At 34.7% G+C, this 27,133-nt stretch overlaps 1 protein-coding gene across 6 annotated transcripts; it reads left to right on the top strand.

Annotated features, from left to right (window-relative positions):
• Window positions 1-336: 336 nt before the first annotated feature.
• Window positions 337-25,841, top strand: Fem-1 (protein fem-1 homolog B). Of its 6 annotated transcripts, XR_016457585.1 has the most exons (16): window positions 337-677; window positions 2,588-2,741; window positions 2,817-2,849; window positions 9,668-9,912; window positions 10,532-10,679; window positions 13,132-13,286; window positions 13,814-13,939; window positions 14,145-14,342; window positions 16,975-17,058; window positions 17,141-17,236; window positions 17,395-17,478; window positions 18,031-18,164; window positions 21,434-21,552; window positions 21,995-22,126; window positions 22,874-23,098; window positions 23,194-25,841. XR_016457585.1 is itself a non-coding variant. In XM_090110618.1 (15 exons), the coding sequence occupies exons 1-15, from the start codon at window positions 534-536 to the stop codon at window positions 23,026-23,028; spliced, it is 2,004 nt and encodes a 667-aa protein (XP_089966744.1). In that variant the 5' UTR covers window positions 337-533; the 3' UTR covers window positions 23,029-25,841. The 6 variants fall into 6 exon arrangements, 5 of the variants coding, with proteins under 5 accessions (XP_089966744.1, XP_089966745.1, XP_089966743.1 ...); XM_090110618.1 differs by having other exon boundaries at window positions 17,398-17,478; window positions 22,874-25,841; XM_090110619.1 differs by having other exon boundaries at window positions 22,007-22,126; window positions 22,874-25,841.
• Window positions 25,842-27,133: the final 1,292 nt, after the last annotated feature.

Here is a 27,133-nt window from a genome sequence, read left to right as displayed (position 1 = left end):
AAGTAGAACCCTATTGGCTAATGAATTCCACTTGGACAAGACCACAGGACAAGACGTGGCCGATGGCAGCTACAGAAGAGTTGCATTCTTACAGCTGCATTCAAATGCGCTTGTGATGCAGTTCAATCTATCCGATGTTAGCTGTAAGATAAAATATATTTTAATATATTTCAACTTCAATTTAAAGTTAAAAAAGCCTCCGTTTTATTAACATTATACGCCATACGGTCCTAATAAATTGAAATATTAAATATATTTAATCTTTATCTTGTATGCATCTGTGCAAGATGGGTTATGTCAAATTGACATTTGACATTTGACAATCAGATTCTGTCAACATGAATGTACTGAATACTGATCCACAATTTTTTCAGATATTTTCAGTGATCGTGTTCTCGTCTCGTTTTCCGTTTATATTGAAGAATTGAAGAATTTCAAATGCAAAACTATAGATCAAGCAGTGGATAATACAAAATTGTAGTGCAATAGTAGTGATAGTGATTAGTTGTTTCCATTTTTGTCCATCCATTACGATGGAGGACAAGTTGATGTTGGATGATATTTCCAGCAGTTTAAGAGAAAGAGTATTTTTTGCTGCTCGAGATGGCATGGCTCTCACCCTTTACGCATTACTATATGAGAAAAATACTGACGAGATCGATGACCTTCTAAACAACGTAAGTTGGTTTTCATTCAATCAAGTCATCTTTATAAGACGAAATCTACGTTGCTATTAATATCTATTTTTATCGACGTAAATCTTTAGACTTTATGATAGCTTTTGCGTGATTCGGGTGCGTTGTGCAATTTTTTGTTGGGTCATGAAATAGAAGTAATATACATATATTCGGAATCTCTTTTCCTAATAATCTAAACACAGTAGATTTATTATGTAAATTAAAAATCGTCCAAATATTTCATTTTACAATCATAATTACAAAATAATTATTTATGCAGAGTAAAAGTAATTAAAACAACTGTTTAGTAGAATGTTATAAAATTTATTCAATAATATTGGGGTCAAGAACAATTTTGTAACAAAAGATTGTTATTCAACAATGTTTAATGTATGTAAGCAGATAATGAAATTACAGAAGTAGGTAAACGTAAAATAAAGGATCATCATGATTCAATCTCATATATTAAGTACATATATGAATAGCATACTATACGGAAATAAACACAATGTCAATGACATGTTTACTAAATATTATCTTTGTTATTTTTATTTATCTACATCTTTGTAGGGTTGTTGACACTATATTTTCGGAGATATTTTTAATTAGGTCTTCTGGAAAAATTTGTTGATTGTTTTTGTTGATTTTTATCATTTTATCGTTGGAAATATGCCATGTAAAATGACACAGCAATTTAAAATTTGTTAAGTAACGTGGTAATGCATATGCAATATGATATGTTTATTTTGAATTTAAACGATATGAGTAATTACTCTGATAGCATTTACTTATATTGTATACTAGCTGCGCTCCGCGGTTTCACCAGTTTTAGCGTGATGATATATAGCCTATAGCCTTCGTCGATGAATGGGCTATCTAGCACCGAAATAATATTTCAAATCATACCAGTAGTTCCTGAGATTAGGGCGTTCAAACAAACAAACAAACTCTTCAGCTTTATAATATTAGTATAGATTACTGAAACTGAAAGCCAGAGTTTCTTTGGTATGTAATGACATTGTTGCATGAAAATTGAAAAAAAAATATGTAAAACCTACTACAAAAAATGTGTATTTATTAAAATAATTTATTGCACGCCTCATAAGCGAAGCGTTGAGGTGGGTACTACTGTCACTTCGCGCAAAACATCTGATTTTTCAAACTTAAAATGTCTTTATGTATCATACATTGCACTTGTAAGATAATACATACACACACATATTAAGAAAAAACACTATTTTTAATGTTCATGATATTTTTGATGTCATTTTTGTTATTTAAACTAGTTAAAAAACAGTTTAAAAAAGTTCTGTCTTGGACGTCCGTGTGTCTGTATGTGCGGATCCTTTTTCTTGTTAACACGATAGCGACGGAAATACTTTACTAATCGAGTTTTTTTTTTCTCTTACGCTTGAGTATGCTCAGGAATAGAACCCTTTCATTTTTCAGGGTCTGATTCGATGTGGTTTAATTGTTATTAAATAAACAATAATAATAATTAATAAATATTTATTAAAAACAATTATGAGGCGTGCACTTTTGGATTTTCCAAATTTTCTTATTTTATGCTTAATTTATTAAAATAATTTATTTTATTTTATGCTTATCATTAAGGTTATTTCCTTATCCTAGATTAAGAAGAATTATGAAGATTTTGGTGGTGTATTATTTAGTTGTTATCATCCATACAAACAGCATCCATACAACTATAACAATAGTTTGATTTGGACTGAGGGTTTGGATATTTAAACTATTTATGTTGTTTTGAGCAACAAAGATTTAAACAAATCAACATACACTTGTTTATTGAGAAATTATTTTATATCCAGATTTTCATGATAATATTATTTAGATTACAGATCACTTACAGTCTAACGCTCTTATGTCTTAAGAGCTATTTTAATTTTCAGGACGTGTGCAGCGATGGAGTGAAATGTACCCCACTTATCGCAGCCTCTAGGCATGGCCGAGAGGCAGCTGTCCGTATACTCTTAGAGAAATTCCGTCCTCCCGTAAGACTGGAGACAGAAGGAACTGTCAAATTTGATGAATACGTAATTGAAGGTAATTATCTTACACAAATCAATTAGTTACTAGATATAGGCCTTGTACTGTAGTTATGCCTTTGTTCTTTTGCAGTATTTTACCATTGTGTTGATGAACAATTTACAGGTAAGGGGATACTCCAGGATGGTTAGTGGTTCATAGTCAAATTGTCTGCACTTGTTTAATGTTTTCAATTTTCATACATAACTAATAATACACAGCTAAGTTGTATCACATTCATCATTAAAATTGTTGTTAAAGTATCTTCTTTATGCTTAAACGACAGTCGGTTGGAGAATTCAGAAGTAAAATTGGTCTTGTGGTCTGAATTCTCATTCTAACGTGATGAATAGACATTCATTTTTTTATCTATTTTTTATTACTTTTCCCCCAGTTTCAAATTCCTCAATTTGCAGTGATTTGTATAAAAAATATTGGTACTATGTATATTGTATATGTTCCATATGTATCTTTTGTTTGTAGATCATATTTCAATTAGTACAGTTAATAAACGTAATACAAAGACGGTATTTTATCAAAGCGTATCATATGAGAATGTGGTGTCATCAGTTCAAATAAAAAGTCATTAAGGTGATTCCTACGATCTGTTCCCAGCCAATGTCCCGCTAGATGGCGCTGAATTCTACATTTCTAGTTTATTTGAGTTTTTGCGTAATTGGAATAGTCATCAAACCTAGGAATAGTCATGGCGGTTACTGAATATTATATTTTATTGAAATATGTTATATCATTGCCTTAAAATCCACCCAATTCGGTAAAATTATGCGTTTTAACATCTGTCATTGCATACAGGGTCGTTTACACACACAGACGTATACAAAAATGATAAAGATTTAACTCTAGATGGCGTGAATGTAAAGCGCGTCACACACGGTGAAGATACTACCTATAATATTTTATCTAATCTAGTAATATTTTATATTACAGTATCTTATGGTATCCGGTATCAGCGTTCTGACCATCATTTTTCTTTTTTCGCTGTAGAACCGCCATCCTGTTACAAATGACCCACAAAGGAGAATGACCACGGGTGGTATCGGTAAAATTTTAGTTGTGCCACGTATTCGTTATATTGTTAATTTCTATTTGTATTTATAATGATCATATGTATCAATATTAAGTCTTAATTAAACCGGATAAATTGAAATAATAGTAAAAGTAAAAGTTTTTCTTTTGAAACATGTATGACTACGTATGGAATCGGTAAAATACTAGTTGTGTCACGTGTTCGTGATATTGTTAATTCCTATTTGTATTTATAATGATCATATTTATCACTATTAAGTTGTAATTATACCGAATAAATAGAAATAAAAGTAAAAGTTTTGTTTTGACACATACCTATATCTATCTCTCTTGCAAACGTCATATGTCATAGTTTCTATTTGAAATGTCAAATGAATGTGTTCGACGCATTGTTCGATGTTATTTTGAAATAATGTTTAAATTACGATTTACTTTTCACATTTGTCTTGTAAATTAAAATATTACCTATGTAATAAATGTAAAACTTAACGTTCATCGTTAGTTTAAACTCGATTAAGTAGTTTTTTGAAGTGTTGAATAAAACTATTGTTTTATTTTTATTGTCGCGAACTGCGGCTTATTTACATAAAAACTATAATCATATCTAAAAGTACTAACATCAAGCTTTAAATTGAGCTATATTTCATCTTGACACAATAAGTTTGATTGCGATACCAAGTGCCATAGTCACTTGGGCAATCTCCTGTGGTTTTCATTTTTCTGTATGAGTAGACAAAACTTCAAAACGCCACCTGCTACGGTTTATATTATGAACGATTAGCTTTCCGCCCGCATTTCCAAAAAAAACTCGTATAGTTCCCGTTCCCGTGGGGTTTCCGGGATAAAACCTATTCAATGTGTCTAAGTTACGTTCTATATGTGTGCTAAATTTCATTGTAATCGGTTCAGTAGTATTTGCGTGAAACACACACATACACATCCTCACAAACTTTCGCATTAGTAGGAAGTAGGATTGTTATAAAAATAAAAGTTATATTTGCTGGCGTAAACTATTTTATTGTAATTTTGGGAAATAAATAATGTCAAAATTGATTACCTACAATAAAACGCAGTTTTATTTTATTACCTACATTACACTATTGTTTTTTTTTTATCAAAACATGTATTTGAAGTAGCAAAATAATATGATATTATGCTGATCCAAGCATTTTCACTCAAAACTAATATCACTAATGATTTGTAAAAGTAAATTATTTCAATATACATTTCATAACCAACAAGTAAGAATAATTATTCATACAACAACAAATCAAAAACACTATTTACTATGGAAAAAAAACCAGGAAGGTGAAAAACATATTTACGATTTCGATGCACTCGACTTTTAGTAAAATAATAGGTAAAAATATTATTATGGTTTTGATCACAGACATATCTGTGGTTTTGATTTTAGCTACTAGTATCAGAAAGCTGCGTGTTCAATGCACGTCGGGGTCCCACAACTGTGGAGGAAGGAAGGTAGAATACCTCCATCGAATAAGTGAAGTTTCTCGACATACTCGATTTGCCGGCCGGCCTCAATGAAGATTGTCCGAAAGTTGTATATGTGCTCTGTAACGAAAAAATTTCGCTAGCGCGATTCAGAGTGAGGTGTCGTACAATATACCTAATGAAGTTTTTCATCTTTTTATTTTACTGCAAATACAAAATAAAAATTAAACAATGGTAATGTAAATTCTAAACAAACTACTACCAAAATACAATTAGAACAAAAATCATTTGACTGGTTGATTTCACCCAGAGCAGGCCTCCGTCACTCGCTCAAGGTCGCGCTATAAGTGCCTACCGCACAGTAGGTCGGTACCGACCCAAGCGGCAGTTGGTTGGCACACGCGAGACTGCGCACCCGCGTCACGTTTCCCGCGCTCGCTACCAAGATGCCCGGTTATTGCGATGTGGACGGGTGTCGGAGTGAACCCGTAAATCTCAGCCATATAGTCAGCAGCCCCCGAGCCACGCAGTAACAAAGAAACTCACAAACCTACCAGGCTACTTTTTATTCAGGAGACGCATATAGCGGGTCCACGCGGGTGAAACCGAAGGAAACAACTACTATCAATAAGATTTCATTTTTTTTATTGTATAATGTCATAAATATAATTAACAATAAAAAATTAAGTGTTTCAGCAACTCTGTGTTTAATTTACGCGCTCGGTACAACCCTAAAGTTTTCGTTTGATGACGCAATCACGCGGCGTGCGCGGGAAAATCGCTTCTCGGTGCGTGTTCGTAGAGTACATTTCTTACTGCAGCCGAGTTGCGGCGTATTTTGTAGGTAAATATAGCGTAGGTATTTTAGCTTTTGTATGGGAGTGATGTATCTGTTACGAAGTAACTATTCTCTAATCTGTGCCCAGAGGCCAGAGGCGGCTCGTGACAAAATTGTATGGGTGTTCACTTGAAATAAAACAACGAAAATACAATAGCGTAGCAGGATAATTTATTACAAAAAAAATGAGCACCACATTTTATAAATGTCTATAACACTAAAAATTACAAAGTACAGGCTATTTCAAAACGAATTCAATGATTATCAATAATTAGTAAATCACCGAATTTGCATTCGCGAGCGTACCTACGCGTAGGTATCCATAGTGTTTGTACTAAAGGAATGGCAACGTTGCGTGAGACTCAAAACGCTACCTGCTACGGTATGAACGATTGTTATAAAAATAAAAGTTATACATATTTGTTGGCGTAAACTATTTTATTCATCATTAATTTTGGAAAATAAATAAATAAAATAAATTGATTACAATAAAACGCAGTTTTATTTTATTACATTAGTACTTACACTATTGTTTTTTTTTTATCAAAACATGTATGTATTTGAGTAGTTAGCAGCATATAATATTCTGAATTTCTGATCCATGCCTATTCACTCAAAACTAATAACACTAATGATTTGTAACAGTAAATTATTTCAATAGGTACTTATTTGAACATTTCATAACCAACAAGTAAGAATAATTCGTATACAAGATACAATAACAAATCTAATACACTATTTATTTTTTTATTATATTTCATTATGTGAAAATAACCAGGAAGGTGAAAAACATATTTACGAAAACAAAGTAACATATGGTTTTGCTATTAGCTATCAGGAAAAAAATCGTATTGGAACAAAAGAAGGATTGTAACTGAATTAGGTAATTAGGTATGTTTGTTTCTGGGACCTGGGTGCACCGTTTTCGACGACGCGACGGCCGACGCGTGACGTAAACGGAGTAGGTACTTACCTACTTTGCTAAAACAAACTAAGTAATAAAATTGTGTGTCAGTCTGAAAATTCGCTAAAGCATATTTTACCAATGTTTGCAAGTTTGTGATTACTTTGATAGTTTATCGATTTATAATAATTGTATACTTATATCATTGTTTAAAAATATTCAAACACAATATGATATAGGTACTGATTTATCACTGGTTTCAGTGATGAACTGATGAGTCAATGTTAGCCACTATACTTTCGTCATACGTGTGTATGATTGATGTGATTTGCAACGTGGTGATATTTCAGAAAAATCACGGGTCAAATTGTCCCACCGAAAATATAACTGCGTTATAAGAATAACTATACCTACGATAAATTATACATAATACAATATAGTCTCAAATGCATACTAGTGAAATATTTTATTTGAATCAATAAAATAAAAAAAATAATAAAAAATAATAATAATACAAAAATAAATTCACAACACAAGAAAATCCGCGCGCAAATCATAGCGCGTGACAATGAAATCAAGATCTTTCGAGCCGACGCGACGCGGACGACGAAGGAGCCTAACAAAAGTACCTACAATCATAGGCGGCTCGTGACAAAATTGTATGGCCGTGTTCACTTGAAATAAAACAACGAAAATAGGTACCTACAATAGCGTTAGCAGTACAAAAAAAATGAGCACCACATTATAAATGTCTATTTATACACTAAAAATTATAGAGTACCTATTTCAAAACGAATTCAATTATTATTTAGCAATAATTAGAAAATCCCCGAATTTGCATTCGTTTTATTCGTTTCAATTTTATTCGTTTACAAAAAAAAACATAGTTTCTAAGGTCATTAGTTTTATTTTATTTTATTGTTATTTTCTTTGAACGATTGGAAATGAAATTACTCAATTTTTACACAGAACTTTGATTTATTAGAATTATGCTCATTATGTATAAGATAACGAACGCGGATGCACGACATCTAGCGCGTCAATGTCTAAACATCGCCTTTCGTTTAGACATTGACGCGCTAGATCTGTAATAAGTATATAGTCTATGCGCTAGATGTCGTGCTTTATGTCGTGTTTCGCTTGGCAAAAGTCACGCACACTACTGTAGAAGTGTCAAATTTTTCCGGTATTTTACTGTTGTTTTTCTAAGTAAATATTGTAAATTATTGATTAAAAAGGTCGAACGCGCACACATTTCATTATAGAGAAGTGATAAAATGATTAGTTTTAAAGAAATAGTGTCTGTGTTAAGTGTTTAGAGGTAATCAAAAATGTATGGAGGGACGGTCGGAACATCCACCTTAACTAGGAAAGTTTCTTGGCGGATTGCCGGCAAATGTTTCCGGAAAGTCGAATGTATACGCGATAAGAATATCAGTTAGAAATTGTTAAAAAATAATTTTCGGTGAATCGAAATGGAGCGTATACGAAAATAAATTGAACATTTTCAAGGGTCATACGTTTTAAATTTTTACAGTAAAGTAGGTCACAAGTAACATAATATTGTGACATTTAACAATCGTAATAACAAGAACAAACATTTAAAAGATTGCTTTTCATGGAATATACAAATAAATCTTATGATTTTATGATGACATGATTTTTCACAATCACATTTTTGGTTGTTGTAATAACATTAAAATGTTTTGCGGCTTTAAACTCTTAAATTTTCTATTATTTAATTTATTGCTGCTCTTCCTACAGAGATATTCTGAGTAGCTTGAATCATTTTCTTTGTCTTTCATACCATATTTCAAGTTTAAAGGTACCAAAAGGCCCAACACGTAACGAACTACATTTAGGTTTTTTTCTGAGAAATCAAGGATAAATTTTGAAATTAGAACTCGTGCCAATTTTTAAAAGATTTTCGATGCATTTTACTTTGTAAGTAAACTTTTCCGCAGCCACATCTTTCGAGGACGAGTAGATCGTTGACTTTTTACGCAGTCATCCTGAGCGCGTGGCGCGTTATTATTAGAACTCTTCCGTTTGTACACAAAGAAACTGAATTGTATACGTTTTCGATCGTCCCGACTTTTCTGTGTCTGGCAACAGTCCAGAGCTTTGTTTTGTGCTTATGATTTATACCAATTAATTCACGTATCGTCCCGTTATAAATCCATCTGGCGTTGCATTAGCACGTATGTTGCATACGCGTTTCGCTAGTCACGCTGGCTTGCGATTCTTTGAATTTCGCTATTCGTATCCAACTTTCTGGGAAATTTGTCACTTCTATCTTTGAAACTAACTCGATTCCAAAATAGTTTTCTAATTTGGAAGAGGACAAGGTTATCAAATTCGGTTAGTAGGAGATAAATAAAGCTAGTTAAGGGTTTAACTCGGTCAAATCCTTGGACGCGTATTCGAGAACGGAATTAATAACGCTTTCCATACTAATTATCTAAGGATGTTTCTAAAGGACTAAAACAAATGAAAATCAAATAATTTAGTTTTTAACATTTCATCTTGTGCTTCGCTGAAACTTGCTCTATTGCACTCGTAACAATATTCACATTTCTAGCTTGAAATAGTATGTCGTGGCTATCAACTGTTTTATAGTAACGCTTGTCGGATTTCCAGCAGACTTGAATGTTCGTCCAGGCTTCGGTAGCAGACATTTTGTAGTTCGTTCCACATTCGCAGGTGCTACAGCATTATGGTGTGCAGCGGGGGCTGGACACCTGGGCATCGTGAAACGGCTGGTGCGGGCCGGTGCAAACGTGAATCACGCAACGAAGACGCTCAGTACCCCGCTCCGAGCGGCCTGTTTCGATGGCCGCTTGGACATCGTCAAGTATTTGGTCAGGCATGGCGCTGACATACACAAGGCGAATAAGTACAATAACACGTGCTTGATGATCGCCGCCTATAAGGGACATTTGGATGTCGTAAGTTAACCTTTTGTTGCGATTCCACTTTATTACATAGAACATTTTACTGAGTTATTCTTTTAGACTTGCTACTTTAAATATTTATAAAACCCAATTGAAAGTACCATGAATGTTTTTTTAAGTAATATTATTTTTTCAATATTTATAATTTATATAATTGCTTTTATTTCCTTGGAATTACAAAAACGTTTGTATAGAAACATACTGACTGCTGTTAGCCAAAAATTTTATTCAATACAGAAACATAAATCCCTTTAAAAACACCCATCTATTAAAAAATCGCATTAAACTCCGGTGCGTAGTTTTAAAGATTTAAGCATACATACGGATATAGGATAGAGATTTTTAAAATCGATTTTTGTATACTTAATCTTAATATATATAAATCTTGTGTCACAATGTTTGTCCTCAATGGACTCCTAAACCACTTAACCGATTATAATTAAATTCGCACACCATGTGCCCAACTTGAGAGATAGGATAGGTTTTATCCCGGAAATCCCACGGGAAAGGGAACTATGCGGGGTTTTCTCTGAAAACGCGGGCGAAGCCGCGGGCGGAAAGCTAGTCTATATAATATATTCCAGTAATAATAATCTGAAGAATAATTTCCCAGGTACAGTTTCTACTGGACAGCGGTGCGCGGGTGGACGAGCGTGCGCTGTGCGGTGCGACCGCACTGCACTTCGCGGCGGAATGCGGGCACGCGGCCGTTGTTTGCGCGCTCATAGACCATAACGCGAAGATACTTACTAACCAGAATGGTGAGATTTAACTGGCCGGTTGGCTTGGTTGGTAGGTAATGCCACAATTTGGACGAAAAAACCCGGAAATTCAAAGTAGCAGAAGAAACCATTAAAAATGATAAAAAAGCATTCAGACATTTAAAAGACAACTTTTTACGGTGATGTCGCACTTGCATTGAGCAACAGCGGGGCTATTTAAAAAAAATTCTGTTAATTAAACACCTATTTATTGGTTTTAATGACCATCATGTTAATAAAAATTTTGCACTTACCACATTTAGATTTCAATTTTTCAATTGAAGTCTTCAGAATAATAAAATGAAATTTTTAGGGTATCTACCTGATCGATAGAGCAAGTTTTTAAAAGCCAAATGGAAAACCTTTTTTATGTGATTTTATTTTTTTATGGGCCCTTGAAGTAATGAACATACTGGGTAATTTTTATCTTTCTTGGCATTTAATTCTTTTTTTTATTCCATTCGAAGATCTAACGATAGTAAATGTTACCATACTGGATTGGCCTATATTTCAGCTTAGCACACAAAAAAAAATCAAGCATCTAGCGCAATAATTCACGTCACCATAAATAAAAATCTCATCGTACCGGGAGATACTGACACAAAATTTCGAGTCATTTGTAACAGGATGGCGGTTCTACAGGGTTCTTAGTACGCAATGACAAAAAGAAAAATGATGGTGTGAACGCTGGTACCGGCGGCTTAGTCGCGTGGGCGTTAGTCGAACTCATCGGAAAATAGCGAAAGTCAAACGATTTGTAACAGTATGGCACTTATTTTTCCTGTAAGTTTGAGGATCAACGAATATAAATACAAAATTTCAAAGATCTAGGTGTTGGAAATCTTCACTTATATAAATTAATAATAAATTTATTTTTCAAGTATGACAGCACTTTTTCCCCCTACTAGAAGTATGGCAAATATAATAATGGTCACATTTTATCAAATACTCTCCAAAAAGCCAAATGCAATACTGGTACAAAAAGATAGGCGAAATAAAAAAATTTTGCAGATTTTCGGCGGTATGGCGACCATTTGGAATCGTCCGAAAAGTATGGCATGGCGATTTTCGTAAATGGCTGCACGACGATGGTTACCTGTGCAAAAGTTAGCTTGGTACAAATGGTTGAATAATTGTTTTTTTTAAATCAACACATTCGCGTCGGTATGGCGGGCTGTAAGTCATACCGGAAAAGTATGGCATGACACTACCGCCTACTTCTTTTTTATGGGCTATCGGTAAATTCTAAAATTTTTGTGTTACAAATCGTTTGACTTTCGCTATTTTTCCGACGAGTTCGACTAACGCCCACGCGACTAACCCACCGGTACCAGCGTTCACACCATCATTTTTCTTTTTGTCATTGCGTACTAAGACCCCTGTAGAACCGCCATCCTGTTACAAATGACTCGAAATTTTGTGTCAGTATCTCCCGGTCTACTCGGCGATAGATGAAAAATTGAAAAAAATGTAATAACTCCGAAAATACGAAAAATCGCATAACACACATGGGGGTGATTCGGATAGCCCTCTTGGTCCTCTATCTCCCAGCTTCCGTTCATCACTACTTTTTGGGACACCCTGTATGTATCAGCCATCTGGTTTCCATAACACAATTTTCCATGGGCCCTGGAGGGAAAGTGCTTGAAATATTGGAGATAGCAAATTTTGATAAAATGAAACATTCCTTTATTTTTAAAAAGAAATAGAACTGCATACGAATATTTTAGAATTTTTTTTTTTTATATTTAGTTACTTCGATTCGCGGTCGAAGCAAGTGAATTTTCATTACCCATCTAAAATTTCCTCACTGTTTATTTATTTACTTATAATTAAAACGGTTTTACACCAATTATATTAATTATAGCACATCACAAATTATATTATTACATCATATGAACAAAAATTCATACTTTCATACTAATATTATAAATGCGAAAGTAACTCTGTCTGTCTGTCTGTTACTCAATCACGCCTTAACTACTGAACCAAGTTGCATGAAATTTGGTATAGAGATATTTTGATACCCGATAAAAGACATAGGCTACTTTTTACCCCGGGACATACGATAGGTTTATTCCCGGAAATCCCACGGGAACGGGAACTATGCGGGTTTTTTTTTTACTGTGCGGGCGAAGCCGCGGGTGGAAAGCTAGTAATATAATATACTACAAATCTTATATATAAAAATGAATCGCAAAATGTGTTGGTAAGCGCATAACTCGAGAACGGCTGAACCGATTTCGATAATTCTTTTTTTATTATTTTCCTTGAAGTACGAGGATGGTTCTTATGTAGAGAAAACGTAAACATGTACCACGGGCGAAGCCGGGGCGGACCGCTAGTAGTTAATAAATGAAACTATAGGTCTGTTTATGTATTTGTATTGTGTATTTTTTTCTGTTAATTACTGTTTGTTTCTAAAATAAATACAATGAGGGTATATAACCAGGTATGACGCCGTTGCAATGCGCGGCGGAACGGGCGCGCGCCTCCGTAGTGGAGATACTCGCGGCGCGGTCGGAGGTCACTCGCGCGCAAGCCATCGAGGCGTTCGAACTGCTCGGCGCGTCCTTCGCTAACGACAAGGAGTATTATTGCTTGCGGGTGAGCTTTGACATTGTGAACTGTAATAACTCAGGCCCTGGAATCACAGACACAATAGAAAATCTATTGTGTCGTGGACCGATCGGGCCGTTCGGGGCTCAATGGGTTAATGTAAATTGTAAACTCAAACTCAAACATTTTTTTATTCAATTAGACTTCTTATAAAAGCACTTTTGATCGTCATAACATTTTTTAACATTTACCACAAAAATTAATGTAAAGTTATGTTTATTATGATTTTTGATGTGTTCTTTATGCGCTTTGAGAATAAAATTTCAAGGTCGCGTCGTGGCAATAGCAACGCGTCATGGAGTATGGCGACGATTTTGGTTTTGAAATTTGTCAAAGAAGTTTCACTTCTGACAAGTGTGCTCGGCACACACGCTCTTTTTTGTTTTTTTTTGAATCAATCAATTGATTTTTGATCCAATCAATCAATCAATCAATCAATCAATCAATCAATCAATTTGATTGCATTTTTTATTCATTTTATCTGTATTTGCTAAATTCATACATTTTCATCACAGATGGCGTATCAATATCTACACAGAGCAATGACGATGAGGTACGACACCAGATATGGTTTATTGTTGAAAAAACCGGCCGATCCCATTCCGGCCTACGATAATTGGAGAGAAAGCACTACGTTGGAGGTATGTTTTTTTATTTTAGTTATAACATGTATCCATTTAAGTTTCACAGGATACTAATCCTCGGTTTGTTCACAAGTGTCCTCGGAATAATTGACATTTCAAAATTTTAAGCTAAACAAAACTCGATCAAACATAACGATACCTTTGACGGTCGAATCGTGAACCTCATTTATTTGAAGTCGGTTAAAAGACGTCCCTCGTGCAGGAGGTGGAGCGGTTGCACGGCAACGGGCACGCGCTGCACATGGAGGGGCTGGCGGTGCGCGAGCGCATCCTGGGCGCGGCGTGCCCCGACCTGCCGCACCCGGTCGTGTTCCGCGGCGCCGTGTTCGCGGACGAGGCGCGCTTCGACCGCTGCCTCGCGCTCTGGCGGCACGCGCTCATGCTGCGGCACCTCAACGCGGTGAGTTACGTTTGTTCGTTGCAATGTGGCTAATTAGCCAGAATTTACTCGCAGATCATCATCCCGTGTCACTTTGACAACCAATTAGGTGTGAGGTGCTGTGGTACCACGCTCTCAAACTGCGCCACCTCAAAGCGGTGAGATACGTTTGTTCCTGTGTAGGAAATATAGGATGAAGCGTGTTTCGATTGGTGCGTGGCGCTGTGGCGGCACGCGCTCAAGCTGCGGCACCTGACGCGGTGAGATTCGTATAATAAGTAAGATCTGGGGATCTGCAAGCGCGCTCCGTCTCAGACCACGCTTACAAACAGGCTAGTTCGTGGTCAAGCGCTCCCCTATCTCATCTCTTATATACAGTGGTGGACGTTTAATTAGAAACACGTAATACGATGAAGGAGTCATCAAATTCATTTAACATTTATGTATTAACGTATTAGAGATTAAGTATGATTTCATATGTAATAGAACACCTGTTTATCTAGTTTTATAAGAAATTGCTTCATTTTAATCAAACGTTAGCTTAAATTAATAAAATTCAACAACTTTAAGTGAAGTCTGATTGTCGAGTATTTTCAGTCTGGACAACAAATTAGAAACAGCATGGTTCGAGTGTTCCAATGTCAAAACCTGTTGAAATGCTGACAATATTTTTTTCTTCTACAAATAATTGCACCGTTTTTTAAACATTCCATCTAAAAGTTTCTGAAAATTAATTTGCTTTGCAGTATAAATGGGTAAAAGTAAGATTTGTGACCCATCAACAAGAAAAATAATTTTTCAGTTTACATTTTGACAAAAACTGGAGTTACAGGAAAATTGCAAATCATTTAGAGTGTTCGATAAAAAGATATTCAATGCTACAGTTTATTTAAAAGAGCATGGTACTTCCGATCAAGTGCCTAGAAAAGCTCGACCATGAAAAACCACTGCACGCGAGGATAGGCAAATGATTCTTTTGGCAAAGATGGATCCATTTAAAAGTTCAAATTCTATTATAAAATTAGTGTTTTCCGAAGATGAACCTCGCAATGAGTCGATGAGATCGGTTCGCAGGCGGTAAGTCAAGGGAAATTTTTTTGGGAGAGACGCCAGGAAAGTACAGCTTGTTACTAGGCAGTACAGGGAACAAAGACTTTCATTCCGCCAGTGAAAAAGTTTGATTTTGGGATGAAACTAAAATTAATTTATTCAATTATGATGGCTAAGGATACGCACGTCGTTCAGTTAACCAGGCCTTAGATAATAAATAAATAGTTCAGCATGGTGGAGGAAACATTATAGTATGGGCACGTATGGGGTTGTTTTTAGACTGTTATAATCTTTATAGACAACAACGGCTTTATAATTTCGTGGCTTAGATTGTATGAGATTTTAACACGTTTGCAAAAACATATTTTCTAATAGAATTGGAACCTTTAAATGGATACATCTTTGCGAAAATAATTTTCGCAAAGATGTATCGCCTTTGCTCGCGAGCAGTGGTTTTTCATGGTCGAGCTTTTTTAGGCACTTAATCAGAAGTACCATGCTCTTTTAAATAAACTGTAGCATTGAATATCTTTTTATCGAACACTCTAAATGATTTGCAATTTTCCTGTAACTCCAGTTTTTGTCAAAATGTAAACTGAAAAATTATTTTTCTTGTTGATGGGTCACAAATCTTACTTTTACCCATTTATACTGCAAAGCAAATTAATTTTCAGAAACTTTTAGATGGAATGTTTAAAAAACGGTGCAATTATTTGTAGAAGAAAAAAATATTGTCAGCATTTCAACAGGTTTTGACATTGGAACACTCGAACCATGCTGTTTCTAATTTGTTGTCCAGACTGAAAATACTCGGAAATCAGATTTCACTTAAAGTTGTTTAATTTTATTAATTTAAGCTATCGTTTGATTAAAATTAAACAATTTCTTATAAAACTAGATAAACGGGTGTTCTATTACATATGAAATAATGCTTAATCTCTAATACGTTAATACACAAAAGTAAAAAAAAATTGATGACTACTAATTCATCCTGTTACGTGTTTCTAATTAAACGTCCACCACTGTATATAAAAATGAATCGCAAAATGTGTTGGTAAGCGCATAACTCGAGAACGGCTGAACCGATTTTGATAATTCTTTTTTTATTATATTCCTTGAAGTACGAGGATGGTTTTTATGTAAGAAAACGTAAATATATACCACGGGCGAAGCCGGGGCGGACCGCTAGTTGACCATAAAAAAACTTTCATTCCTATGTGTTAATTTGTTTCGGACAAAGCTTGTTTCGATTGCTGCCTCGCGCTTTGGCGGTACGCGCTCATGCTGCGACGCTTTAACGCGGTGAATTTTTTTTCCATTCACATTCCATCCGACCCTCAACTCATATTTCCATTTATCTATCTATACGTGTTTTCATACGATGTAGTATGTACTATAAACAACTGTCTATTAAAATGTCGCCAAAATGTCCGACATTGTGTAAACATTAAATTAAATTAACACCTTATGTCGTGATATTAATGTTCAAAGTTCATTATAAACGCCGAGAAAACTTTACGTCACATGTGAGTTTTATTACGCCTGTTTTATTCTTCATATTTCTTGTTGAAGTGTTTAAACTATTTCATTGATTTTTTTTCAGGTGTCAGTCGTAAAAGATCTTTTAAGGTTCGCCCAAGTGTTTTCACAAATGATACATATTGGTATCGAATTACCGTTAAATCAGGTAAGTTTATCTTACTGAAAACAATAAAATTTTTTTTTTCGATAATATTTATACTATTACAATTTATTTATATTATTTGCAGGTATGTTACGTATTGGAAGCATGTGCGGAAGAATTAAGGAGAGGAACTAAGAGACTCGAAAAGCCGCAAGCGAACCACGACCCTGAGGCCTTGATAGTACGGTTCATTTTTATTTATAGCAATTGTTTTAATTTATGATATACTTTTCTATCTTGGATAAACAATTCATACTTTCGATAAACATACATAAAATTATATTTGTAGTAGATATTAATAAAATTATAACTTGTATTTTAGTGTGAAATTTGTTTCAGGAGGAGTACGAGAGCAATGTGCGAACCGCGCTTTATTTGGTTGCCGTGGCCGCGAGGCTTTTGGAAAATCCTAATAATGATGAGGTAAATACATAATTATAGGACACAGAAGGCTGATCACCTACTTGTCCCTAAAGAAAATCGATCAGTGAAACAGATGTATGCATAATACATCTGCCCCTTACCCCTCTAGGGGACACGGGACTTCACTTAAATACATAATTATACAATTTTCTTCTACCTAAATACTGTATGGATGTTTAGTTTCTGTAAAATTTATATTTACATTTAATTTTAAAAGGAGCGTTAATTACGGATACACTAAAATTCACGATTTGAATGTTGGTGTGTCATCATTTTATCCTATTCCATAGGTTATTATCTCTATATTTATCCCTGAATACATAAAATAAATGAAACATTACAATTTTTGACGTGACAACGTCTTATAATTCGATAGCGCCGGCTGCACGCACGAAAAAATATGACTCATACGGCGTTACCTCGCTCTGAGGCGTTCCATGTAAGGCTTGAAGTGCAAGCGAGCAAGCAAGAAGCACAATCGGACGTTGTCACGTTCAACTATTGTCAGTAAACCGACTTAGACAACCAATTTTTTTTTTGTGTGTCTACTAGGAGACGACGTGTGCGATACGTCGCGCGGTGTTCTCGTTGCGTACAGCACGACTACGGTCCGGTGGGACATTGTTGCACTTGGCGGTAGATAGACGGACGCCGGTTGACGACTTTCATACTAGCGATGTGTGCCAGTAAGTACTCAGGTTTATACACTTTACTAAAAAAAGAGCGTTTATGCCGAGCACACGTGTCAGAAGTGAAACTTCTTTGGCAAGATTCAAAGATAGGTATCAAAATCGTTGCCTTTTTTTTAAATTTTACTCTCAACTCTTTTTTAGCCATAAGGTCGCCTATTGTGCAATTTATGTATATTTTACTTAATGTTATTTCATTATTTTGGTGTGTACAATAAAGCTTTCATTCATTCATTCATTCATTCATTCTAAACGCGCCTAAAGAAATTTCATTTCAAAAATCTTCTCTCGAAAGAAAGAAATTGAGAATTTGCTCTCAATTCGGCTATTTTTTTTCTGGCATTGTCTTCGTACTAATAATAAAACTAATTATTTAGGCTGTGAATGGATTAAAACTACTTTCCTTCCTTTCAACTCCTCCTTGACCGATTTATTCCACTTTACCAGCACGTTTTACTTATGGGTGACTTTAATACCTGTCTGGTAAAGGATGACTCCCGTAGTAAAAAATTACTCTCCCTTCTAGATTCCTTTAACCTTCAAACCTTGCCTTCGAATCCTACACATTTTAGTCCCAACTGTAATCCTTCACTCCTAGATCTCATGATAGTTTCAAATATTAACTTAGTCTCTAACTATGGTCAGTGCTCTGCCGACGCTTTTTCTTACCATGACCTCATCCACTTATCCTACAACCTACGTCCTCCCAAACCCAAGCCTTCCTACCTTTTGCGGCGTAATTTTGGTGGTATCGATTTAGAAAAGCTGTTAGACGATGCCACAAATGTTAATTGGGATATGATTTATGATGCCGGTTCGATTAATGAAAAAATTAACTTGTTTAATTGCTTGCTTCTACAGATTTTTGATAAGCATGCACCGCTAAGACGTATAAAAGTTAAGCACCTTCCTGCGCCCTGGCTTACTCCAGAATTAAAAACTTTATTGCAAAAGAAGAATAACGCTAAAGCCAAGCTCAAAACCGCTAAAACCGATTTTGCACGGGAAAAGTATAGAAATATCCGGAATCGCTGCAATACATTGTGTAGAGATGCACAAAGACGCCATATTCATAATTCCGTCGAGAACGGCGACACATGTAAAATTTGGAAATTTTTAAAGACTTTAGGAGTTGGTAAATCCCAATCAAATAACCTCCCCCCCAATATTAATATTGAATTGTTAAACAAACATTTTGCATCTTCTTCCCATCTTTGTCCTGATCAAAAAAGGTCAACACTGCAATATCTTTCATCAACTGCAACTCCTACTCATCCACCGTTCTATTTTAATCAATTCACTGTTAGTGATGTTAAAAAGAATATTCTGTCCATTTCATCGAATGCTGTCGGTTGTGACTCAGTTAGTCGTAATATGTTTGTCCCCATCCTTGATATAATTGCTCCCGTCATAACCCACATCCTCAACTTTTCCTTATCCTCCAGTGAATTTCCTGACATTTGGAAAGACGCTAAAATTATCCCTCTCCCGAAGAAATCTAATCCAATTTCCTTCTCAGATTTCCGTCCCATCTCCATTCTACCTTTCCTTTCCAAAGTCCTTGAACGCCTTATCCACCAACAGTTAAGTTCCTTTTTATATAAAAACAGTATTCTCAGTCCCTTCCAATCTGGTTTTCGTCCAGGACATAGTACGACTACTGCACTTGTTAAAGTCACGGATGACATTCGTAATGGAATGGAAAAGAAGCAGTTGACAGTTTTAACTCTCCTAGACTTTAGTAATGCTTTTAACACCGTCGATATCGACATATTGCTACAACTGCTTCATTCTATTAACATATCTCCTACAGTGGTTGATTGGTTTCACAGTTACTTGCACGGTCGCCGACAGCATGTATTATTGGAGGACAAGTCATCGTCCTGGTGTGATGTTGTTGCAGGTGTACCGCAAGGTGGCGTTTTGTCTCCTCTCCTATTTGCTATTTTTATAAATTCCATAACCAAAAACTTATCTTCTCTCTATCACATGTATGCCGACGATCTCCAGATATACACCCAGTCAACCCTCGAGAACTTATCCTCAGCAATCTTAAACACCAACACCGATTTGGAAAGAATTTCGACTTGGAGCCGTAGGTACGGTCTGAATATTAACCCAAGCAAGAGCCAAGTCATTATCATCGGTAGCCCCTGTTTAATCTCCCGGATTGACTGGACATACATCCCCAAAATTCATATTGATGGCTACGTCATTGAATTCCAAAAATCTGTCAAAAACCTGGGGGTACACTTTGACACGACCATGTCTTGGTCGTATCACATAAAAGAGACGAGTCGCAAACTTTACGCAGCGGCAAGTTCTCTTAGACGTTTACGGCATTTCTTACCGATATCTACCAAAATTATGTTAGCTAAATCCTTACTACTTCCGCTCCTTGATTATGCTGACGCCTGTACCACTGATCTTAGTGAAGAGCATTTAAATACACTTGAGCGTCTCCAAAATTTCTGCATTCGTTTTGTTTACGGTCTTCGTAAATATGACCACGTATCCCAGTTTCGCAATAAACTCAAGTGGCTTCCTATAAGACTTCGCCGGAATGCAAATGCGTTGAAGCTGTTATTTTCCATCCTCTTCGATCCCAATTCTCCCTCCTATTTAAAAAAACAATTTAAGTTCCTTGATTCAGGTGTTTATACTCTCCGTTCCGCTGATAACCTTCTCCTTAGTTTTCCTTCTCACCACACTAGTTTCCTTGGTAAATCCTTTGTCATAACCGCTATCAGACTTTGGAATTCTTTGCCTATTGCTGTTAGACGAGCTTCCTCGAAAACTTCCTTTAAAACTCTTTTATATAAATATTTCTCTAATTTAGCTTTTCCTTCTAAATAAATATGTATGTATTATATTCCCTCTTCTTTTTCATATAATATGTATTTAGTTTATTCTCTATTATCTTTACTTTTATTGCCGCCCGTGTACCTATAAATCATTAATTCATTATCCTTTACCTTGGGCAGCCTGGAAGAGATCGCTGATAAGCGATAAGGTTGCCTTATGTGCTATGCATGTTTTCCATTTCTTTTAATATTATGTAATGTAATGGTACATAAAATAGTTAAATAAATAAATAAATAAATTTTATTTTATTTATTTGAAAACTGGCGCCACCTGTTCCTGTTTAATTTTGGCAACGACGACGACGTACGAAATTTTTCTGTTTCAATCTTTTTCAAAAAACGCTAAAATACTTTTTTGTTATACTTAAAAAAATGTACACTTTTTTATTTATCTCGCTTTAGATTTCCTTGCACAAGGACAACACGGCTGCTACTAGATTGCGGGGTCGATGTCGACGTGGCAGATGATTCGAGAAGGACAGCGCTGCATGTAGCTCTATTGTCCTATCAGCTTATGCCGGGTGAGTTTTCTTTAAAATATTTAGGTGGAATCTTAATTATTTGTTTATTTTTTTAAGTATTAATTACTAACTTTATCATGATTTTTGTGAGTGTCATGTTATATGATAAAAAGCTGATTGTATCTGTATTAAATTTGGCACACAGGTGCATTAATCTCGATAATAGGATGTACTCACATACATAGGTTCGTCGCGACTGGAGACGCGGTGAAAATTTATGTTATTCAAATCGAGTACTATTATAGTATAGCAATCATTTTATTAAATTTACACCCTGCGCTGTGCGGGTGCGTGTGAGATTCGATTGTTGTATGCGTCGATTTGTTTGGATTTCGTGTTGTTTATCAATCTGTATACGAGTGTTGTGTAATGATTTGCTCGCAACGAAACTCGGTAGCGGCAACAGGGTCGTGGCACGCAGAGGCTAAGTATAAATGTGCAGTGTTGTGTGTAGACGAGCGCGAGGCGTGGAGCGAGTCGCTGTGCGGGTGCGTGTGCGAGCTGCTGGCGCGCGGCGCGCACGTGGACGCGATGGACGCGGACGGGATCACGCCGCTCGTCGCCGCTATTGGGGGTGAGTTATCTATACTAATACTAATATTATAAAGCTGAAGAGTTTGTTTGTTTGAACGCGCTAATCTCGGGAACTACTGGTCCGATTTGAAAAATTCTTTCGGTGTTAGCTCATTTATCTAGGAAGGCTATAGGCTATATATCATCACGCTACGACCAACAGGAGAGGAGCCACGGGGGTGAATCCGCGCGGAGCAGCTAGTGTAATATAATAAAGTCAAGTATATAATATAGTAGATTGTGCTATACTAGACTGTAAAATGAAAAATTAAAAAAAATCGTCCAAAAACTGAAAAGCATCAAATTACTACTAGCATTTTTTCTACTAAGAAATAAAAATGTATAAAAAATAAAAATATATAATCTATGTAGGTATGTCTAGATAATTTTGGTAATCGACTCTACTTCATAAATTGATAGTCTACTCTTAGAGTGACTTCAATGTAGCTAGTCGATATGTTTATATGTTGGTTTATAATATGTCCTGGAACAACATTCAGTTTTTTAAATCTGACTACCACATGACAAACTTTTCGTCTCCGGCAATTTGATTAAAGCGTGATTCACGCTACACCGTGCCGGGGTCGGGCCGTGCAGGGGCCAAGCAAATTGCCGTAATAGTGCTTAAATCTTGTGAATATTTAACACTTTGGTAAATCATAAACTTAATTAATATAATTTTTGGTGTCTTGAACGCGATATCTATGTATCTATTTTCTATTTCTTCTGATATCACGAACATTTTCAGGTCCCGCGGAAAGTATAGTCCGTTCAGCACTAAACCCTAGACTAAGTTGTCTGTCGGCCGCCGCACTAGCTCTCCATGGAGTTCGGTACCGACCCGACCAAGTGCCCAGAGATCTGCACGGTTTCCTCATCATGCATGGCGTATATCCTTTATAAATGTACTGATAATTAGATTGGAATACGAATTCTCTTATGCTATTGTGAGCTTTATGTACCTGGACATAAGGCACAGTTTTATGACACCTATATATCTTACCCAGTTTCCGAATTGGAAAGCGAATTCTCTTATGCTATTGTGAGCCTTATGGCACAAAACATAAGGCACAGTTTTGATGACACCTATATATCTTATCCAGTTATTTATTCTTATTTGGTCTTCCTTTTCGTTATATATTGGTCTCGATTGACACAAATGTTCAGGTCGCTCGTGTACTCTAATATGTTCCTTCATTTGGGATTTCTAAATTCCTCAAATAGTCTTCCTATTAGTTTTATCTTTTGTATGAGTGAACCGAAAATTTATATGTATTAAAATTGTTAACTGTTTTCTGTTATTATTAAATTATAATGTATACATTATCGATAGCGTCTGAGAATTCGATTGTAAACGAAAATATCGGAAAATGTATTCATTTAATTGAAAAAAAAAAATATATATTTGTTTATTTACATATTCTAACGTATCGTATACCTATTCTTACTATCATGTTTCAGTCCTAAATTGAACTTTTGCTATATAAAGTAAGCAACGTTTTACTTGTCTTGGCTTTTCACACACACATGGAATATGTAAATAAGCCAAATTTTTATCTACACGATTACTCTGACGTAGACTGTAGTGCTGAATAGATACTTAGTTGTTATTTTAAACCTAAAATAACAAGGTAGGTTAGCCCGTATGACGTCACAGTACAATGGTTGTATTCAAGTGATATTATTTATTGATGGATATAGTTTGTTGGTCTTCAAATATACAATAATATGTTATGCTTTAACTGGACATATTGTAATTTGTTATAATAGATATAGTTAAAGGAAATTCATCCTTATGTTCATATACTTAAAAGCTTTGAAAAAAGTTTTATCAAATCTCTATTTCAACTTATAGTTAGTATGACTCTTCCAAAGTTAAATGCAAAGTGCTAAATAGTATCGAATATTATAACCATATTTTTATAAATTACATTAAAAATGTTGCTGTTACAATTATTATTAAGGAATTATTTTTCAATTTTATTTTCTGCTCAGTTTGTATTTTGAAGAGAGAAATAGTTTTTTTTTATCCAAAATATCTGGACGCAGATAAATCTTTACCTCAACATTACAGTTTACGAATATCGTAGTATTATTAGAAATGATGTGATTTTTTTGGAATCGTGACTGTTGTGTAAAAATAACAACTTAGTAAGAATGTTGCTACAAATATATTTTCGTTACATATTCACGATGCTATGAGGACCTGTGTTTCTATAAATACTGATGCAAAACAACTGCAATTATTTTAAATGTTCATTTAATGTAAGTTAAATAGTAAATATTTTAATTATTAACAGCGGTCTATATTATCTGTGTTAATTTTCATTATTTGACTGATTTCACAATATGCCATTTTGTTTAACATCTCTATTGTTTAAATAGCATTTATATTTACGAATTGTGTCGATCTAAATAATTACTACTTTCATGAAATATTCGTAAAATAAAATGTGTATAAATATTGATGTATGAACACAGGGTTTTGTATGTGTTCGTGTGACGCAACATTTAATAATATAAAATGGCTCAAATTAATAGACGTAAGAATGCTAGGAAGCTTAAGTAATGATATTTAAAAGATAGGTGATATGAGTAAACGAGGTGACATATATACATAATATAAAAAGGATGGATATATAAATATACATACCTATATAACACCTATTCGATTCGATCTCAATAAAGGTTATACGGTATCAATGTACCTTTCTTAATTAAATATCATTGCAATTAGAGGGAGGATAAAAATGTGATAAATTTTAGGTTATTTTAGCGTAAGGTAAGTCTCACGAGGCTTCTAGAATAGCATACATTGATTTAGGCCTTTGCAAAATTGTTATAAAAGAAGTTTCTTCTGTAGAGTAGATTGTATAATGCAATAGAGATATAAAGCAACGTTGCGAAGGTATTACCGCGTCTATTGTTTGCAAATGTGAAACAAAAACTGAGGAATAACTGACGACGGCACGTGTGTGCATGTTTACATCCTTCGTAACTTTGCTTTGATGTATAAATTATACTAAACGCCGGATTGTTTAACGAAAATAGTAAATACTCATCTCTATTCTTAATAATAATAAAGAAAAAATATAATGTACCTACTTTAAGAGATAATTAACATTATTTTTATAAACAAATGCACAAAAATTGTTTGTTGTAAAACGCTCAAATATAAACGGCCATATCGAGCTTGTTACGAGACAGTTTTGTCGATTATAGTAATTTACGCGACGATATTCATAAATGATAATAAATAAACTATAGGAATTTTGCCAATTGTAAGCATTGTTCGTTAAATATAGTCCACTAATTTAAATAATTCAAAGTATATTTTCGTATTTGAGTAAGATTTACTTACATATCAAATATCATCGAATATTTAGTATTAAAATATATAAATGATTATTTTTAAATCGTGCAATGGACACAGTCTGTCATACTTACAGTAAGCGAGAAATTATTCTCATTATTTACCTACTTATTTAGTTTGTGTATTGTGTTCATGAATTTACTTATTTCTGACGGGATATATTTTTAGTTTTTAAGTTTTATATTGACAAGTGCAGTGTTGTCATTAATAAAAATAACCAGTGCAATAATGTTCTCGAGATGGCGCCGCTGCACAACGAAATTCTAGTCAATTTGTTTATCAAAAGTAGAATAAGTTTGGAAATGTAGTTTTTTTTTAATAAATTGGTTTATTTTGAACGCAATTTTATTTTTTATTTGCTTCCTTTATCTTTTGCATGTAGAATTTTTCTTTTATTATAATAACACATTCTTGGGTTAAGCTTTAAGATACAGACCAACTTTTACAAATTAAAGGTAAACTGTAAATTTTAAATGGCAATTAATTACAAATTATAATCAAGATTACTTTTGAAATATTTTTATTTTGTAAAATAAAAAAATATTATAAGAAATTACACGCGAGGCCGGGTTAAATATTAGTTTGAATGTTATAAGAATGTACTGCGATTCTACACAGCTACCTAATTGATGTAGGTAGTTGATAACAAATCGCAGCAAGTCAACGACTATTAGCAAAGTGAAGGTAGTTGGGTCGAACGTCGTATAAACAACGTCCGAGCCCCAGGCACGATTCGTACGAATGCGCCACGAGACAAAGGAACGCGGCAATTTATAGTATGCGACAGCTAAGCATGTTCGGACAGGAAACAGTGACAACTATGTTGACAACTACTCATCCACAAAAATATTAAATCAAAAGTTACGTCTAACAATATCTTTATTTTATTTGGAATTTACTAATTCGAATTTAATAACAGAAGTATTAATGATCCTTAGGCCGCCTTTCCATCTGCAAGAAAAATTCCGCGTTTCCACCTGCAAGTAGACTTGCAAGCTGCTGTCAGACGGAAAACCTTCTTGCAGATGGAAAGCCGGCCTTAGTCTGGTATTTTTATTACAAGTATTGTGGCTTGCCTACAAAAGTAATACTGCGAATAAGAAAGGCGGAACATTATATTTTATTAAGTTAATATCACACGCACTCATGGTGGTCATTGATAAGCACGCAATATAATTGATGTACCATGATATGTTGCGTATATAAGTATAATAAGATACGTAAGAGGAATTGCGATTTCCCATGCCATTTGAGTTCCGACCGGAACTTCGTACCATGACTTGCTAATGTAATATAATCTGTGTCTATTACAATCTTACATTGTAGTAGGTACCTATCTTAGAAGAAATAGGTACCTACGTTAAACTTACTGAACGGATTCAAAGTAATAAGCATCTTCTTAAAGTTTATTTAATTTTACGATAGGCAAGTCATTTGTATGAAATAATTTCGACCAAAAAAGTCAAATATTTATGTGTCTAATATTTATCGTATTTTTATGTGTGTTTATTTATCGTATCTGAAATTGTATGTTTTATAGCATTTTGTCCAGTCATTGTAAACGCACACAATTATCTTTCTGGATCTATTTTAACTAAAAGTTGTGAGAGAAGCGTTATATCTCTAGTTTAATTT

Source organism: Colias eurytheme, chromosome 16 (genome assembly GCF_061535395.1).
Source record: "Colias eurytheme isolate Ceu_HAF_F1 chromosome 16, ilColEury1 Martin Lab GWU primary, whole genome shotgun sequence".
Classification (NCBI taxonomy): Eukaryota; Metazoa; Arthropoda; class Insecta; order Lepidoptera; family Pieridae; genus Colias; species Colias eurytheme.
Note: the sequence above shows the minus strand (reverse complement) of the source record. Positions and strands in the feature narration are given on the sequence as shown.